This window comes from Corythoichthys intestinalis, chromosome 18 (genome assembly GCF_030265065.1).
Source record: "Corythoichthys intestinalis isolate RoL2023-P3 chromosome 18, ASM3026506v1, whole genome shotgun sequence".
Taxonomy (NCBI): Eukaryota; Metazoa; Chordata; class Actinopteri; order Syngnathiformes; family Syngnathidae; genus Corythoichthys; species Corythoichthys intestinalis.
Genome location: NC_080412.1, coordinates 34,823,927 through 34,843,363, shown reverse-complemented (window position 1 = coordinate 34,843,363; position 19,437 = coordinate 34,823,927). Strand labels below are relative to the sequence as shown.

The 19,437-nt window shown below is 38.2% G+C and overlaps 1 protein-coding gene across 1 annotated transcript; it reads right to left on the bottom strand.

The window, feature by feature from the left end:
• Nucleotides 1-5,829: 5,829 nt before the first annotated feature.
• On the bottom strand, nt 5,830-10,073 carry LOC130906709 (leucine-rich repeat neuronal protein 4). The gene is made up of 2 exons (XM_057821261.1): nt 9,948-10,073; nt 5,830-7,507 (listed from the first exon to the last, which is right to left on the bottom strand). The coding sequence occupies exon 2, from the start codon at nt 7,497-7,499 to the stop codon at nt 6,792-6,794; it is 708 nt and encodes a 235-aa protein (XP_057677244.1). The 5' UTR covers nt 7,500-7,507; nt 9,948-10,073; the 3' UTR covers nt 5,830-6,791.
• Nucleotides 10,074-19,437: the final 9,364 nt, after the last annotated feature.

Genomic DNA, 19,437 nt, shown 5'->3' with positions numbered 1-19,437 from the left:
ACAAAAGTAAGTAGTTTACAAATGACTACCTTTGCAGTGTATAAAAGTAGTGTACAAAGATAGTGAACAAAAGTAGTGTACAAAAGTAGTGTACACTACTTGCAGTTGTTCTTCCCAGCGTCTCTCTGTATCTGACAAATCGGGTCACTGAGCACAAAGCATGAGCACAAAAAACAAAAAAAACTGGACTCTGCTGCCTGTTCAATTGGCTGAAATACTGACATGTTATCAGCTTGGAGAGTTAGCTCTGATTGGTTGAAATGCATCTTTATTTTTAACAACAAATAGAGGGGGAAAAACTAGCTTGTTGGATTGAAAGGGCAAGACAACGGAAAATTGATCAGATCTTTAAGAGTAATGAATTGAAAGGAAGATGGAAATGCTAGAAAAATTTGAGCACGGTGAGCGCATCCATGAACTGGCTCGACAATACAGCCGTAGAATGTCTAGATCTCGACGGTCTTCCTCCAACCTACGTTCGTCAGTCTTTATACTTTAAGGTGACATTGTTATTGTAGTCTCATTGCCAGCTTCGTTAAGTTTGTAATAATTTCTTTTAACTTGTGCAACACAGCATGCCTACTGTCCACCGCAGTTGACGCCAACAGCAAAACATTAAAAAACAAAGTAAAATCTCTACCGCACTCTCTATCTCACTGTTACGTCAGCCACGCGGAGCGTTCAGGTACAGCATGCAAAAAATGTCCGCCATATTGGAACCCGATTTGTTACATTATTACAGTAATTATTATTAATATTATAATTAAAGATGTCTGGTCCGATCACGTTATTTTCAAAGTATCGGAATCGGCAAAAAAATATCGGACATGCCTTTTTTAATAAGTATATATTTTTTATTTAAATTGTTTTCTAATTCTATTTAACGTTACAGACGAAATGTCTTACACTCATCCAGAATAGTTTTGGCTTAAAGTAGGGCTATCAAATTTATTGCGTTAACGGCGGTAATTAATTTTTTAAAAATTAATCACGTTAAATAATTAACTGCATTCGCTGCACGACCCACTCACGCATTGTCACGTTCAATCTATAAAAACGCCGTTTTACCTACAGATAGCGCTAAAAGGCAGCGTATAATGAGTAGAGAGAATTTTGACAGCCTTTGGAGCCTTTTTTCATGTGGCTAAAGCCTTACAATACCTCTCTCAGCAATTAAAAATAACGTGGGAGGCAATGTGGGGAAGAAAGGTAGTAGTTGATCATTTTCTTAATATCCTATGTTCTTTCCCAACGCAGAGAAGATATATCAATTGGTGCCCCTACGCACAGTCAGGGTTGCACTTCCCATCATGCATTTGGGGAGAAGTTAAATGGCTGCAGTATCATTTACTGAAAGCTCAACAAATACACTAGATGGCAATATTTAGTCACAATATACAAAGTCACATTTATCCTTTAAGAATTACAAGTCTTTCTATCCGTGGATCCCTCTCACAGAAAGAATGTTAATAATGTAAATGCCATCTTGAAGATTTATTGTCATAATAAACAAATACAGTACTTATGTACTGTATGTTGAATGTATATATTCGTCTGAGTTTTATTCACTTTTTTCTTAATGCATTGCCAAAATGTATATGATGGGGAAAAATTATCGGGAATGATTGGAATTGAATCGAGAGCAAAAAAAAAAAAGCAATCGGATCGAGAAATATCGGGATCGGCAGATACTCAAACTAAAACGATCGGGATCGGATCGGGAGCAAAAAAACATGATCGGAACAACCCTAATTAATAATATTCCAATTTTTATTTATAATTTATTTTAATTACTATGTGTAATTGCCATTTGTAATAGTACCAACAGTATTTATTAAGGATTTAGTGTAGGTTTTCGGGCTGTGGAACAAATGAATGGATTTATAATGTATTCTTATTGGAAAATCCTGCTTGACATATGACCCTTTCGACTTACAAATAAGGTCGTGGAACGAATTTACTTCGTATGTAGAGGTACCACTGTATTCATATACAGTGCTGTATTTAATAATGCAACCAGCAGGGAGCAGCAAAGATCTGAAACTAGTATACAGTGGTAGACAAAACATCCTTCCTCCTGACAGCTTTTCTCATTTAGTCAACAATCAAAATGATCTAGCATCAGTCAACAAATTACAAACACATGAAGAAAAAAAAAAAAACTTTGCGTCACAATGAGTCACCAAATCACAGATAAACTGAGAACTTGTGGCACGTACACGCAAACACAAAGTTCTTTCTTGTGAGCCTAAGATTAGCGAATTGTACGTGACACGTGGTTGCTGCCGGCTACACGAGTCACCTTTCTAGCAAAGTGGTGACTCAATATGACTCTGGGGTGAGAAGGTTATACTTGTCAGATGCAGACCATGTCGCAGAATGTCTTCACACAAATAGAAAGAGTCACCGTTCAAAAACTGCTTTGTCACTCAAGAGGCTGTAAATGACACAATGTGCTGCTTCTCATCTAATCTTCGCACACTCTGTTCCATGTGACTTATGTTCACATTTACTGCCCAATTGTTAAGTTACTTGAACAAAACAATTCGCCTTCAGACCTCCCTGTCAAACTGGAATGGACATCTATTGCCGTCAATAAGTGGTTTTAATACAAAATTCTTCAAGATCTTCTAAATACTACCAACACACATATCTAGTTAATAATACTATGCCTTATACCTGGGCAGGCAGTCACTAAATTAACCTGCCTTGTACTTCACAGCTAGCAAGTTACCAGTCAACTGACTAGCTCTAGCTCAGCACAAATACTTGGATTATTTTTGAATGAGCAATTGTTGCTAAATAGTTTATACGGTTTAATCATCACTGCAGATACATAAGACAATAATTTGTGAAATGTCTGACTTGTTTTAACATGTTGCTGAACACAATTGAAAAGTATGGAACGCTTGAAGTCCAGGGGGGACAGTGGCTAGATTCTCTTGCTGGAGATCCTTGGTCGCCAAGGAGCCAGAAATTTTTATTTTTTTTTTGGCACTTTTATAGCTATAAGCCTCAATAGAAGACAACAGGTTTTACAAATGCATTAGGCTACTGCATCCAACAAAGCATACAGTACACTAGAAACTGTCAACTGTCTTCTTTCTCTTAAAGATCTGATAAAGTTTCCATTGCATTGTCCTTTCAAGTTGTTTGTTACCTCTGTGGTTTGTACAAAAGTAGAGTACAAAAGTAAGTAATGGACGAAAGTAGTGTACAAAGGTAGTGAACAAACATAGTGTAAGAAAGTATTGAGCAAAAGTAGTGCACAGAAGTAGTGTAAAAAAGTAAATAGTGAATGCACAAAGGTAGTGTACAAAAGTAGTGTATAAAGGTAATGTGTACAGAGGTAGTGTACAAAGGTAGTGTAAAAAAAGTATTGAACAGAAGTAGTGCACAGAAGTAGTGTATAAAAGTAGTGTACAAAGGTATTGTACAAAGGTAGTGTACAAAAATAGTGTACAAAAAGCAGTGAACAAAGATAGTGTACAAAGGTAGTGCAAAAAGGTAAAGTGTATAAAGCTAAAGTGTACAAATGTATCGTATAAAGGTAAAGTGTATAAAGCTAAAGTGTACAAAGGTGGTGTATAAAGGTAAAGTGTACAAAGGTAGTGAACAAAAGTAGTGTAAAAAACTATTGAACAAAAGTAGTGTAAAAAAGTATTGAACAAAAGTAGTGCACAGAAGTAGTGTACAAAACTAGTGTATAAAAGTATCGTACAAAATGAGTGTACAAAGGTAGTGTACAAAATGAGTGTACAAAGGAAGTGTACAAAAGCAGTGCACAAAAATAGTATACAAAAAGTAGTGAACAAAGGTAGTGTGGTGTACAAAAGTAGTGTATAAAGGTAAAGTGTACAAGAGTAGTGTACAAAGGTAGTGAACAAAAGTAGTGCGCAAAAGTAAGTAGTGTACAAAGGTAGTGAACAAAAGTAGTGTAAAAAAGTATTGAACAAAAGTAGTGCACAGAAGTAGTGTACAAAAGTAGTGTATAAAAGTATCGTACAAAATGAGTGTACAAAGGTAGTGTACAAAATGAGTGTACAAAGGGAAGTGTACAAAAGCAGTGTACAAAAATAGTGTACAAAAAGTAGTGAACAAAGGTAGTGTGGTGTACAAAAGTAGTGTATAAAGGTAAAGTGTACAAGAGTAGTGTACAAAGGTAGTGAACAAAAGTAGTGCGCAAAAGTAAGTAGTGTACAAAGGTGGTGAACAAAAGTAGTGTAAAAAAGTATTGAACAAAAGTAGTGTACAAAGGTAGTGAACAAAAGTAGTGTAAAAAAGTACTGAACAAAAGTAGCGTACAAAGGTAGTGAACAAAAGTAGTGTAAAAAAGTACTGAACAAAAGTAGTGTAAAGTATTGAACAAAAGTAGTGCACAGAAGTAGTGTACAAAGTAGTGTATAAAAGTATCGTACAAAATGAGTGTACCAAGGAAGTGTACAAAAGCAGTGTACAAAAATAGTGTACAAAAAGTAAACAAAGGTAGTGTGGTGTACAAAAGTAGTGTATAAAGGTAAAGTGTACAAGAGTAGTGTACAAAGGTAGTGAACAAAAGTAGTGCGCAAAAGTAAGTAGTGTACAAAGGTGGTGAACAAAAGTAGTGTAAAAAAGTATTGAACAAAAGTAGTGTACAAAGGTAGTGAACAAAAAGTAAACAAAGGTAGTGTGGTGTACAAAAGTAGTGTATAAAGGTAAAGTGTACAAGAGTAGTGTACAAAGGTAGTGAACAAAAGTAGTGCGCAAAAGTAAGTAGTGTACAAAGGTAGTGAACAAAAGTAGTGCGCAAAAGTAAGTAGTGTACAAAGGTAGTGAACAAAAGTAGTGTTTAAAGGTAAAGTGTACAAAAGTAGTGCACAACAGTAAGTCGTTTACAAAGGTAGTGAACGAAAGTAGTGTACAAACGTAGTGTACAAAAGTAGTGTAAAAAAAGTATTAAACAAAAGTAGTGCACAGAAGTAGTTACAAAATTAGTTTATAAAGGTAGTATATAAAAGTAGTGAACAAAGTAGTGTACAAAATGATTGTACAAAGGTAGTGTACAAAAACAGTGTAAAAGAGTAGTGAACAAAGGTAGTGTAGTGTACGAAGGTAGTGATTCTAGTGAACAAAGGTAGTGTACAAAGGTATTGAATAAAAGTAGTGTACAAAAGTAAGTAGTGAACAAAGGTAGTGTACACAAGTATAAAGTTATAAGTATAAAAATAGTGAACAAAAGTAGTGTGCAAAAGTAATGCATCATTCATCCAGTTGTTTTTTTTTTTTTTTATGTGTCTGTGTGTGTTGGTTTCAGAAAACATGCATTTGAACCAATCAGTGCTATCAATCCATGCTGAGCACATGTCAGTCTGTCGGCCAATTCAATGGACAGCCGCGTCCAGGGTCGTATACTGCGCGCATGCGCACATCAGCGTGACTCGTCAGACTCTGATGCACTGAGACAGAGCACTGGGCAGAACTCCGTGGAATAAATAGTGAATAAATATCAGTGGAAACTGATTATGCTACACAAGCACTTTATTAAGCTTACTGTTAACACTGTGTATGTTAACCAGACATTAGTAGATTGTTTTCTTCTTGGAGGTGTCTGGCAGCCTGGCATTTTTTTTTTTTTTAAATTTACAATAACTTTTACTGCTCCACTTGACGCTGTAGACAAATGTAATTTAATGTTTCATAACTAAGGTGGAAGTCAATTGACTACATAAACCAGAATCAAATAGTGAACATTCTTTCTTATCATACCAGCCAAATAGCAGAAGGCTGTGAAGTCTCAGCAGGAATGAAACAAGCCTGGTGAAAACTATACCCACTGGAAAAAAAAAAAAAAAGTTTTGCCACAGCTGCAAAAACAACTGTGAAGACTTGAGCTCATATTTCTGACAAAATGACGGATGGAGCAACACAACAATTTTAAAGCAGTTAAGTAACGAGACACGGACTGAGCAGGAATAGTGTTTAATCATCTGAACTGTTTAAATGCTTACAGGATTAAGCCTTGTTCGGTGTGAATTTTCTGATAGAAAAAAATAACAACTACCATTCACAATATTTACCCTGTGTCCTTTTAAGACCACGTAACATTAATATAAATACAACAATGTCATTTATCGTACAATAGGTTATAGTATATTGTCACTTCAATTAGTGCAAACCTCAGACATTTCAGTAAATGTTTTTGTTTTACCTTTTGCATGCATGTCATCACAAGTAAGAGCAACATCATCACCGTACAGATGAGTTTATTCTGTACAAGCAACCCTTCTGAGCAAGTCCGTTGTTTACATTGTTCGTGTTGTCTGGAGATCTAAACACTACACGCAGTAACATGCACAGCGCTGGGTTATGTCTAAATTGTTAAAGAATTCTCCCGTTTGCTGTTTATCGCTTTATTTAAAAAAAAAAAAAAAAGCGTCATCAGGGAACAATTTTTCTCAGAAAACTTGGCTGAGGAAAAAGCACCTATACCTCACTCCCACACATTCAGAATAGTTTCACTCTCACAGTTTGCACTGTAAGAAACACTCACCAGACACTCTATGAGCAACACATTCACAATCTAATGAGATTCCCATTAAAAAAATAAATCTTATTTAGCATCAATGATGGTCAAATAGAAACACATCTCAGTAGAATATATTGTAGTGCTACGCTACAATTGAATGAACAAAACCACAATAAAAACATCTAAAAATTGGTGTCATTGGGGCCCATGTACACGTTATCCAACCATTTAATAGTGTGTGATATTGTTCAGTCTTAGGCTAATGTGACCAGGAAAAAAGCTGTTTTTATGAAGAAAATCTACTGTTGGTCTGCACCCTCCTTTGCCGCCGACGCCTCCATAGCAGGATGGCCAGCAAGAGGAGTAGCAAGAGACTCAGAGCGCCTCCTATCAAGGCAGCTTTGATAGGCAGACTACTGTCACCAGGTCGGTACATCATACACGAGCCTTCGCTGTCTCCGACGTCATTCGTTGCCACAAGGCAGACTTCGGAAACATTCTCGATGGGCCCCACGCCGCCGCTGCGTCTCTCACTCTCGAACGTTTGCCTCTCCGTCCCGCCGACCGTCACCTTGTAGGCTTTCACGAAGGAGTGAGGAGCGCACCATTGGAGTACTACCTCAGAGCCACTTAAGGTCACTGTTTTTAGGAATGGAGGCCGAGGTGCCTCAAGGTGGGATGTGGAGCCAGGGCACAAGCAGTTATTGGTGGCTGACAGTTCAGCACAGGGGGGCTCGTTCTCCTTACAGGGGTTGTAGTCACATCTCTTCAAAGTTGCGACGTTTGAAAACACCGTCTTGGATGCGATGGTGGTAACGTCATCCTCTGTGTCGTAATATTCATCTGGAGGAATCTCGAGGCCGTGAGAGACACGCGGTCTGAGGGCACCTGTTCGATTGGTCCCTGGTCCTCGATTTGTTGTAGCCTGGGATATGGAACCAGTGAGGAGAAGCAGGCAAATGACCATCATTAGGACATTTCTGTTGGCAGCCATCACACCGCCTGGAGATAGTAAAAAGAGCATACTGTCAGTATCAATTTGGACTCATACTGTATGGTTTCTTTTTATACACCCTTAAGATCCTATTCCCCATGAAGTGGTGTTGTATTTTATTTGCTGGAACTGCTGTGTGAAATACACATGTCAATGACAAAGCTAATTGTGGTAAGGAACAAAGAACAAATACTTTGTTACTGGATTTGAGTAGAGTTTTCCTTTGTGTGAACACAATGTAAAAAAGATCTAAATAGCAGACAATTACATGACTCACACTGATCCGAGTCAAAAGTAAGTCTGAGTCTTACCTGTTGTGGGCAACTCAAGTCACGACGTTATTTCGAGTCACGACGTTATTTCGAGTCACGAGGTCAAGTCGAGTCACGAGGTTATGTCGAGTCACGAGGTCACGTCGGGTCGAGTCACGAGGTCAGGTCGAGTCAGGTCACAAGGTCATGTCGAATCGAGTCACTGGGTCATGTCGAGTCACAACGTCGAGGCACAAGGTCGAGTCAGGTCACGAGGTTATGTCGAGGCGAGTCACGGGGTCATGACGGGTGATAAAGTCATGTAGGGCCAGAGGTCATGTCGGGTCACGAGGTCATGTCTGGTCGAGTCACGATGTCGAGTCACGAGGGGAGTCGAGGTGTTGAGTCAAGGGGTCATGTTGAGTCACGGAGTCATGTCGAGTCACGAGGTCAGGTCGAGTCGGTTCGGGTCACGAGGTTGAGGCATGAGGTCGAGTCAGGTCACGAAGTCGAGTCGGGACACGAGGTTGAGTTGAGTCATGAGTTTGAGTCACGAGGTTGAGCCGAGTGGTCGAGTAACGAGTTTGAGTCACGAGATCGAGTCGAGGGGTTGAGTCAAGGGGTCATGTCGAGTCACGAGGTCAGGTCGAGTCAGTCCGGGTCACGAGGTTGAGGCATGAAGTCGAGTCAGGTCACGAGGTCGAGTCGGGACACGAGGTTGAGTTGAGTCACGAGTTTGAGTCACGAGATCGAGTCGAGGGGTCGAGTCACATGTCTGAGTCACGAGATCGAGTCGAGGGGTCGAGTCACATGTCGGAGTCACGAGATCGAGTCAAGTCACAAGGTCGAGTCGAGAGATTGAGTCACGAGGTCGGGTCGAGTCACGAGGTCGGGTCGAGTCACGAGGTCGAGTCAAGGGGTCAAGTCACGAGGTTAAGTCGAGTCAAAGAGTCATGGCCAGTCAAAAGGTTGTCGAGTCAAGTCAAGTCACAGGTTGGTCAAGGCCTTGACCATTGTTCCCCAGCTCACTCATAAAGCACTCAGGTTTATCTTTGAGGGAAACATTACTGTGAATGAGTCAATGTAAAAAAACAAAAACTATGCAGTATAGTCTACAAGGAATAAACCACAATTAAGGTGTACCAAGCGGATCACTGGCAGGAGGAAACCAATCTACAATCCAAGTTTTCGAGTCGGCTTGTTTAGTCTCGAGTCATTGTCTCACAAGTCGAGTCGAGTGTTGAGTTATTGCATCACAAGTTGAGTCGAGTCTCGGACCCTCCTAGCTCAAGCCTGTTTGTGTTTTTTTTGCAAGTCCAAGTTGAGTTTCGAGTAATCAAATTTGCGACTCGAGTCGACTCGTGTCTGAGTCCCTGTGACTCCAGTCCAACTGTTTGCTAAATAGAGAACTGTCTTAGAACAAGTACTGTATGAGTTCATTATGGAAGTCATTTATCCTAAAAAGCATGCTCTTGGGGTGTGGGAGAAAAAGGAATGCCTAAAGAAAAGCCACGCAATCGTAGGAAGAAGATGCAGATTCCAGATTTCAGATTGTGTTGTGAACCGCCGTAAGACGGATAGATGCCTTCATTTCTCTACCATATTATAGCCATCTATTTTCTAAGAGCATTTATCCTCATTGAGGTTGAGCTAGAGCATTTGCTCGGGGACTTCAGACGTGGAGTGGGGTACACTCGAAATTTGTCATCGGCCAAATCAAAGACATTCAAACCCAGAACTTTAGAATCGCAAATATTTTGAATTGGTATACTGTATTTGATGTTTAAGCGGGTGAGTTTCTTATAACAAACAAACACTTTTATTTGGGATAGAATGGTGTGCAAGTGTCCCTAAACATGAATATTTATCAACACGATTTAAAGCGGTGTATTTCTATTTGCAAGGCTTAATCCTCAGATGTTGAGCTGTCAGATCCGGTGGCTCACCATAATTCAACATTCCAGACCAAATTGCACAAGAGAGGTTGAGTGAATGCCTCCACACACCCATTCGGGACAAAGTGCAGCTCAGTCAGCTGGATTCACTTACGGGAACGCAACTCGTGCGGAATTTTCACAATGAATCAACACAAATATTCTTTTGTTGGATTGCACGGGATACCTTTTCACATTTTCTGCCTATGTGTGCTTTTCTACAAAGAGTGAAAATCGATGAAAGGGTGGGGGGGATAACTTACTTGTTGCTTGCAGAGTTTTCAGTGGTTTCAGACGCTTTGGCAAACTCCTCACGTCGCTCTTGTGTCCTCCACTTTGCTCCTTTACTTGCCTGCTTCTCCTTGCTGTATATTATTGCTCCTCTCCCTAACGACTGTATTACTACAACCTCCCACATTCCCACCCACTTTTTGGTACCCTGCTCCACCTCCCTTCCTGTCAAGACCAAAATGAGTATTGGAAAGAGTTTACTAATCACATAAGTGATCTATAGAAGATGTCAAGGTGTTGTGATATAAAAATAATAAGATGCAGTAAATAGTTTTCCGTCATTAATGTTATCTCTGCTTACCCTCCCAGTCCAAATAGATTGGACATCTATTCCAGTCAATGGCAGCCAATGAGTTTGTCCATGAACAATGTTAATGCCATTAGAAGAGTGAAGGTTGTCAATGTGTTTCCGGAATTTGAGTGTTGTGGTAATGTACTATAATTATTGTGGGGTCAATGTAATACAAGAATTGTCTGATATTGTCAGGTAGCTGATAATATCTGCCAATAAAAGCTTTATTAAATAATATTGGACTATTGATATTAGTTTCTTATTATTATCTTTTGGGTTAACATGCATTTTGCCTACAATGTGAATTTAGAAGCTGTCTGCCATTTGGCTTTGTACAAAGGCTGGTCACCACTTAACACAGCGACTGTGCTTATAGACCCTACCCACCGACGTCACAAAACCACGTGCTCGCTGTATGGTTCCGCCCACTTGTCCGTCATTTTGTCTCTGTATTAGCAATGGTTTCAATTGATCGAGGAATTTAAAATGCATTTCATGGAAGACCCGGTGCTTTCTGATGCCGTAAACTCACTGGATGTGTTGCATAAAAGGCGTTATGTGGAAAAGCTTCGTTCTATACAGTCGCCAGATCCATATTTGATGCCCAAATCGATGTTTTTCGACCCACTGTCTTCGCCCTGTCTGCCTGACATCTGCTACGCTGATATTTACAATTATCTTGTCCACACAAAATCAGCCTATTCTCACGAAAATTTGAAAAACTTCAAGAGCTTGGAGGCTTATAAATACTTCGTTGCTGGTTGGGTGAAACAGGTCCTCGTCCACGAAAATTCGGCAGGAATCTATCTTGTGCTTGGAAAGGTGAGTTACGAAATTTTCAATTCAAAATCTTTTGTTATTGCTAACATCCACTGTCAAGTCTAATGTATTTCATGTCGTTTGTCAATGGAGTTAAGGCTTTTAATGTTTATATGGTTTAGCGATAGCACTCTCACTACATACATACGTGTATGTTGTCGGCGATTAGCCTAGCAATGATCTTAATTGTGGTTATTTGTCAGCCCAAAACCCTCTAAGTATATCTTAAATGCATCTTACCGGATATAAAATGGCTACTACATAGTCTGTGGTGATTTTTTGGTGCCCGGTTTTCACATCGAATTGCAGCCGTCCATTTCGCTCTCCTCTTTGGATCCCTCGGAATACGGTAAAACTTCAAGTCTCTCCTTCCATCTTCTCTGTTAGTGCAACCAACAGCCACACACGCCTTCACCATTTTGATTATTAATGTTAAGGAGCAGAAAAACACGCCGTAAATAGGAGGAATGTACGTAGCCGTAACAGGTTAACACTATGTTTTGACGGACAATTGGGCGGTACCATTCAGGAGAGCGGAGTTGTGACGTCACGTGGGTAGGGTCTATTGACCATTGGATGTTACCAAATAAAGATGCTTGGGATTTGTTATGTGAGCAGACCATTTGCAATCATGGTGCAAAAATTAAATGAATAATAAAAAATTGAAAAATAATGAAGTATAAATGCATTACATATAACTACCGAGTAACCAAAAATAAATAGTCACTATGAAAAGTAATAAAATACAAAAATATGTGCAAAAGCCCAGTAAAATGCATCTTGGGAATTGTCATTTCTTCGGCATAATGGCGTACCGCATGCTACATGTCACTTCCGCTCATTAATATTCATGACGTTAGCTACTGTTGCTAAGGGCGGGACAAGCTCCCGTTTGTCCCCAATGGTAAATGAATGGAAATAGTGTACGAAGGAGATGTTTACAGAGCTAAACCTACCAATTCTGACCAAAAATGATGTCCCTGGTGCCAAGTTCCCTGGTAAAGATGTGAAAGAACATACAAACGTTCAGTTAAAGAGATGGCTTGAGTGTCGAGGGCTGGAAAAGACAGAAAAAGGAAACAAGCCAACCTAAGCTTAGCCTTAGCTTTTTTATCTACACCTTTTTCTTACGCCACTAACAATGACATTCTCCTGTTTCAACAATCTGTCCTTTACCACCATATGCCCTTTCTTTCTTATATATTATATCCTCTGGTTGTCTTACGTCTCTGACCGTTGTTTTGGGCAATTTACATTGTTATTTTTGTGTAGCGATCGCAAATGCTACTCGATGACAGCCAACGAACACGTTTAATTTTTTCATTAATAACAAATCTTAATTCTATAATTTATTTACACTTCCCCCTTACTAAAGTTTTTTTTACAACAGAAAATGTAACAGTGGCTGTCAGATACAGTACTGTTTTAATTATTTTCAGGTCATTCATTGTCAGACAGAAGCAGCACGGCAAAACGCCGCGCTAAAAAAATAAGTAAAAAATATCAAAATGGCTCACCTCTTTGTCCTCTGAAGGACCATGCCAACCCAACAAAATGTTTACTGCATATGAAATGTGAATGGCTTCACCTTGCTGGCGTTAAACGTCCGCGCAAGTTGATCCATTCTTCACATTTTTTCCTCCGAGTTTTTGGTTTCGGGAAACGTATGAAGAAAACATCCTTCGTATGTCTTAATGTCTAGAGTCGTTTCTACAAGTTCCATGTCAGCAGTGCTTGATCGGCATTTTCGTTTTTGAAAGATTACTGGAGAAAACTAGCAGAAATATAATGGCTTGTATGTGAGGGCGTGTCTATAATGTCCCACTTCCGCTTTACGATGCGACGTCACGGTCTAAAAATAGCATTGTTTTTGGCTTTGGTCGCCCCCTAGTGGTTTTTTGGGGTAACTACTGTAAACGTGCTTTAATTGTGAATGATTCAGTTTATTTAATCATTGACATTTTGGCTCATTTCAATTTATATGGGACATTTATTTTCTATAACTTCAGTTGAAGTTCTCTTATTTTTCACAGAATGTTTAATTTATTTGGAAAACCTTGAAGTTGTTACATTTATCATTATTAAAGCATCCAGTGGGGAATCCTTATACAATTACCAATAACAGGTTAAGTGCACGACCATATATGCCGGTATCTGTTTGATATCAGTATCTGATTTTTGGAGTTGGACAATATTGGGTTACCAGTTAAAAAGTCATTATCGGACAACTCTATGTAAAACCAGTTGGATTTAAAACAGATCTGGTTCCTCCATCACCGTCAATGGCACCTAGTTAATAAGCACTTGTTGCTTTTAAAGGAAATTGAACATTTAAAAATAACCAGAGGTGGGTTACATGTACTCCGTTACATTTACTTGACTAACTTTATAATAAAAATGTACTTCTAAGAGTAGTTTTACTAAGCCATACTTTTTACTTGAGTAGATTTGTGAAGAAAAAAAACTCTACTCTTATTCCACTACTTTGGGTTAAATAAGAGTCGTTACATTTTTCGTCTTCATTCTACATATTAGATTTTTTTATTTTTTTTTTGCTAGCAAAGCTATTGCCAAGAGTAGCGCTACGACCCACTCACGCATTGTCGCGCTCAATCTGTAATGGCGCCGTTTTACCTGTATAGAAAGATAAAAGGCAGCGTAAAATGAGTAGAGTGAATTTTGGCAGCCTTTGGAGCCTTTTTTTTAATTGGCTAAAGCCTTACAATCCCTCTCCCTACGATTAGAAATATCATGGGAAGGAATGTGGGGAAGCAAGGTAGCAATTGATCTTTTTCTGAACACCTTATGTTATTTCCCAATGCAGAGAAGATATATCAATTGGTAGCACTATGCACAGTCATGGTTCCACTTCCCATCATGCATTTGGGCATGGCTACAGTATCATTTACTGAAAGCTCAACAAATACACTAGATGTCAATATTCAGTCACAATATAAAGGTCACAAGTCTTTCTATCCGTGGATCCCTCTAACAGAAAGAATGTTAATAATGTAAATGCCATCTTGAGGATTTATTGTCATAATAAACAAATACAGTACTTATGTACTGTATGTTGAATGTATATATCCGTCTGAGTTTTATTCATTTTTTTCTTAATGCATTGCCAAAATGTATATGATCGGGAAAAATTATCGGGAATGATTGGAATTGAATCGGGAGCAAAAAAAAAGCAATCGGATCGGGAAATATCGGGATCGGCAGATACTCAAACTAAAATGATCGGGATCGGATCGGGAGCAAAAAAACATGATCGGAACAACCCTAGTCGGGACAATAATCACATGACTCCATTACACCAATCAGATGCAAGCTTGCCATTCTATGGTCACGCCAGCCTGTTCAATCACATGGCGTCTTTAAAGCACCGTAACAAAGGAAGTATTTGACATAGAGCGCTGCCCTCAACATGAATTGAAGGCGCAGATTTAAAACTCCCGCCCAGTTTTTATTTGGCACGATTGACCACGGAAAACCGGAGATATGATCCTTTTAATTTCATAATAGTAACTATGACGGAACCACAGTATTCACTATTCAATCTACGAACTATTTTCTCCACTAGAGGGCAGGGCACTCATCCTCTTTGGACGAATAGGGCTTCATTACTGTTTTTTTTTCTTCTTTTGCCAGGGTTATTGATTTTTTTTTTTTTTTTTTTATGTCTTTGGTTTAATGTGGTTATGTAATGGGTTATTGCGCAGTATCATTATAACAACAGTTCATATCGTTCATAACAGTTCATAAGTTTGTACTGGGAGAAAAAAAATACAATTGTTTAAAAAAACAAAAAACGCAAACAAAAATAAGCAGTTACTCATTACCTGAGTATTCTTTTCACTGGATACTTTTTTACATGTACTTGAGTAGATTTTTTTGGATGACTTCTTTTACTCTTTCTTGAGTAATACTATTCTGAATTAACACTACTCTTACTTGAGTAAAATTTTTGGCTACTCTACCCACCTCTGAAAATAACTGCAATGATTTGAATTCATGAACGGTTACTAACTGACTCCAGACTGCCACTCACGCCTCGTTAACCGCTCAACTAAATAAAATGCATGACTTTCCATGAAACATCCCAACAACGCCCAAACAGAAACACATTACAGCTGAGGGACATCTGTTCACCGAATATGGAAAATAAACCAGATCAGACTACGATATGCCAAACGTTATACGCAGCACATTTGCCTCTTTGGATGACAAATCGGAAGAATGTAAAGAAATTCGGGGACCCAAAACCATTTAGATTCACTTAGTATTCACAATCCAACTAACGTATGATGTGATTATGTCTGTTTGTACCATCTGAGCTTAAAATGATGAATTTAACTGTCCTCGCTTTTCCATATGGGACAGTAAAATACATTTATTAGCACAGAAAGTTCTAGCGATGACCTGATCTGAGCTCCACTCTTAAAATTTTGGGCGGAAATCCTTCATTTCTGCTGTTCACAGAAGATATCCGTGTTCATTCATTCATCTTCGGAACACCAAATCTCATGCAAATGTGTCGGAACAGGTAGACATGGATGATTTTCTTAAATAAACTTCACATTGAATTGGAAATCCTTTGGCATTCTTCTTTTGTGAGCTTTTCCAGGCTTTCACTGAAGTCCCTGTCAGTTGTTTCTTTTGGCAAGTTTCTTCCGAAGCTTCTTCAGCAGATCAAATGCATGCTCTTTTGAGTCAAAGTTCACTCAGTCATTCCTAAACCTTCCACATTCAACACTGTAAAGCACTTTCACAATTGTTTTCCATTATGAACGACCAGGGCCGTGCAGACACTGATGGAGGGGCAGGTGCTCATAGATCAAAAGGGACACATGAACAAGAATTTAATACACCGTACAACAACATAACTTCCACTTTAACCAGCTTTACAGTATAATTGGCTGTGACTGTGACAGACTTTAATTGGGAGGGGGAATAGTGAATAGAAATCAACACTGTCATCAACACTTTCTGGCTACGACTCTGTACTTTCTGGCTACGACTCGGTCAGTCTTTACCTCTTTTCTTCCTTCAACCTCTATATCAAAACTTCCTTCCTCAACTTGTTATTCATCAAGAACAAACCACATCAGATGTTCACTGAGCCACCATCAGCACAGTTTTTTCAAAACTATTATTTCATTAGTATCCATATTTGACAACTCTAGCATTTAAAAAAAAAACCTCAATCTCCTTTCATTATCAGACATATCTACATAATGAAATATAAATCTTAGATTTAAAAAATCCGATTCCCCGGTGGTTTTTACTTTTAAAGCTTTCTTAATTTCTTTCTCTCTCAATAACATTGTGAAGAGAAAGCGACGTCAGATCACTTAACATTATATATTGGTATTGATATTATGGGTAGGACATTTTTGTCTAAACCATTCAATCCCAAAAAAAAGTTGCTTCAATCAAAAACTTATTTTCAGTCAAAGAAAAAAATCATTTGAAAAATAAAATTGCTCTCCCCCATTTTTTTTGTGTGAAAATTATATGCAAAGCAAATGACTATCTAAGGTGCTAGTCACATGATCTGTTTGAAATATACTTTTGACCCATTCTAAAAATATATTTGTTGTTCATTTCATCCATTTTTGTTGCAGTTTTATTGCTTTACAACTTTTATATATAGAGTGGGGACAACAAGTATTTGATACACAGTCAATGGGAAAACCCATTGGCAGTGTATCAAATACTTGTTCTCCCCACTGTATATAGGAAAGTCAATTTCATGCAATGACACTTTTCGACCACCAGGCCCCCCCCCCCCCACCCCCTTAAAATCCACTTACCGTAACACTGTTTTTTCTCCAACAACCAGACTCCTGACCACACACCCAGGTCAAAGAGGAACAGCGTGCAGGGGGGTGCGGGGGGTGGGGGGTACCTGTGAATGACCATAAACAATTCCTTTTTTTTCTTCTTTTCCCGTTGTTCTATTTTTACTTTTTTGGTTTTACTATTTGTTATTGTCTTCATTGTCATGTCTTGATAAATTTACTTGAAAATGCACTTGTTGTTTTGACATCTTCTTGTATTCCAGTATAGTTAAGCAAGGTAAAGAATCCCTCAATCAAGTTTGCTGTATTTTTCATTAAATTAGTAGGCAATTTTTGCTGTACTCACGTTTTACATCAATTAAGACAGTCACTTTGAAGATATCTGTGGTGCTTAACGGACAAGTTTGTATGTTTGATGATCATTGTCCCTTGTTTCTCAAAGTAGCATTAGAAGAAATTTTGTCGTGACAAAAAAATCAAACAGATGGTAACTGTTAGTAAAGGGTCTTGCTGCCAAAGTCATGCAATAAATCAAGTCAGTATTTCCTCAACTTCGGGACTGATGGAAATTGTGAGATGGGCCTGCCTTTTTCATTAATACAGAATAAGAGATGACTCTCATTTCATATGCAAGACGGTGAAAATTCACCCTCTCATTTCCCTTTTGGATTAAATTCAATTACATTCAAACATGGTATGATTTCATTTCTTTCACACAAGGTTTGGTCTCAACATTGGTAGGGACCATATAACAGCATAACCTGCATGTACAGTTTTTGTTGGGGACGGAAATTAATAAGACCAAACAGATTGGGTGAATGGGGTGTCAGGGCTACATTTCTCATGAATATGAACCTAATTAATTGATATGCTAAATGATCAATGCAAAATAAATCTGTATTGACTTATACTTACTTTCATATGTATTGGTTTAGGTTCGATTAAAACCTTTGTTTTCAAAAACTATTAAACATTTTGAAAAAAGATTTTATTAGCAAATTTAAACAGCAATATTTGAACATAAATTATATAAAATACTTGTTCATAATCTCTTAACTGTACAGAAATGCAAAAAATAAACATTTGCCACACAGCATTGTTGTTTAAATAAAGAAATTAAATATAACTGGAAAAAAATGTCTCAGTCAGGGGAAAACAAAAATGGAGTCTTTCTTCAGGTAAAACACTACTGCTTTTGTCCAAAAGCACAGCCAAACTCATCAAAAAATTAAAGCTACAGTGGCTGCTGCTGGCAGAAAAAAATTAATTAAAACAAAATTTAAAAAAAAAACAAAAACTAATATCCCTCCCCTTTGAAGAGGGGTGGAGGTCGCGGCATGTCGTCGACATGTTGTATTTCTGTCAGAGCTGTGAGTGCGTGTGTGTGTGTAGGGAGAAGGGGGGGTAAGTCATCACTCATCGGCAAATCAAACGTGCGTTTGAGGGGGAAAAAATGGACCGTCCCATTCAGCAAGTGAAAAGGGATAAATCTAAGTCTGAACATAATGAAAATAATTCACTTAATAATCTATCCTTACAAAATACGGGAAGACAATCTGTAAATATATAACAGAACTCATTATATATTGCAAATAAGGTTGCTTAAAAGTTGGTGGGGACAATTTCAGCTTCCTGAAAAGTTGGTCGTGTTATTTCCCTACCGTCCCAATGCAAACCTACGCTTTCACAATCCAAAAACATTTACGTTACGTTCATTGATGGTGACTAAATTCCCAATCATTACACCATTCCAGGTCTCACTGCAATTGCCCATGATGTGGAAATTTACCCCCCCCACACACACACACACAAAAATGCATTACTATTAGATGGAAAGGCAGAAGGTACAATGAAGCTGTCTATCCACGGCCATTCATAAACAAAAATAAATTGTGTTTAACAAAGAAGGCCATTGAATGTGACAAAACTGCAGAGATTTGATTCTTCAGAATGGGCGGTGTATGTTTGTCGGTGGTGTACAGCGCCCTCTGTCGTATTTAAGTAGGACTAATAAATCTCATTTGACAGTGTTGGTTTTAACGATGTGTTGATTTTGCTGTTTCCTCCGTGGATTTCTTATCATTCTCTTAATTAAAATTCCACTCGTAACCTCTATGTTTACATTAGTTTCAAAACGTTGATATAAATGGGAAGTCGAATGGGCTCAGGGTCAGTCAACTCGAATGATGTGTAATTTTAGAATAGCCAACTGAAATCGTATTACTACACGGTAATACCGATGTTGTATTCATGATTCTTCATTCGGCTTGACTGTTACGTTTAAAGTTGTATAACATTGTACCATGCCACTTATGTTTTAATGTTTGTTGTTTAATAAAAAATACAATAAAAATTAAATTTAAAAACAAAAAACATGGTAATACTCATAATTGAAATATCGATCAGTTGTCTTTGTGTACCTTTTGTTTCCCATGGTGTTTTTAATTTAGTTAACTTTTAATTACTGGATGAGGGGCTAAATGCTGTTTTGAGGGGTCTCAAAGTAAAATGTAGATGTTTTGTTTGCTATTGTATTTAATAATGTTC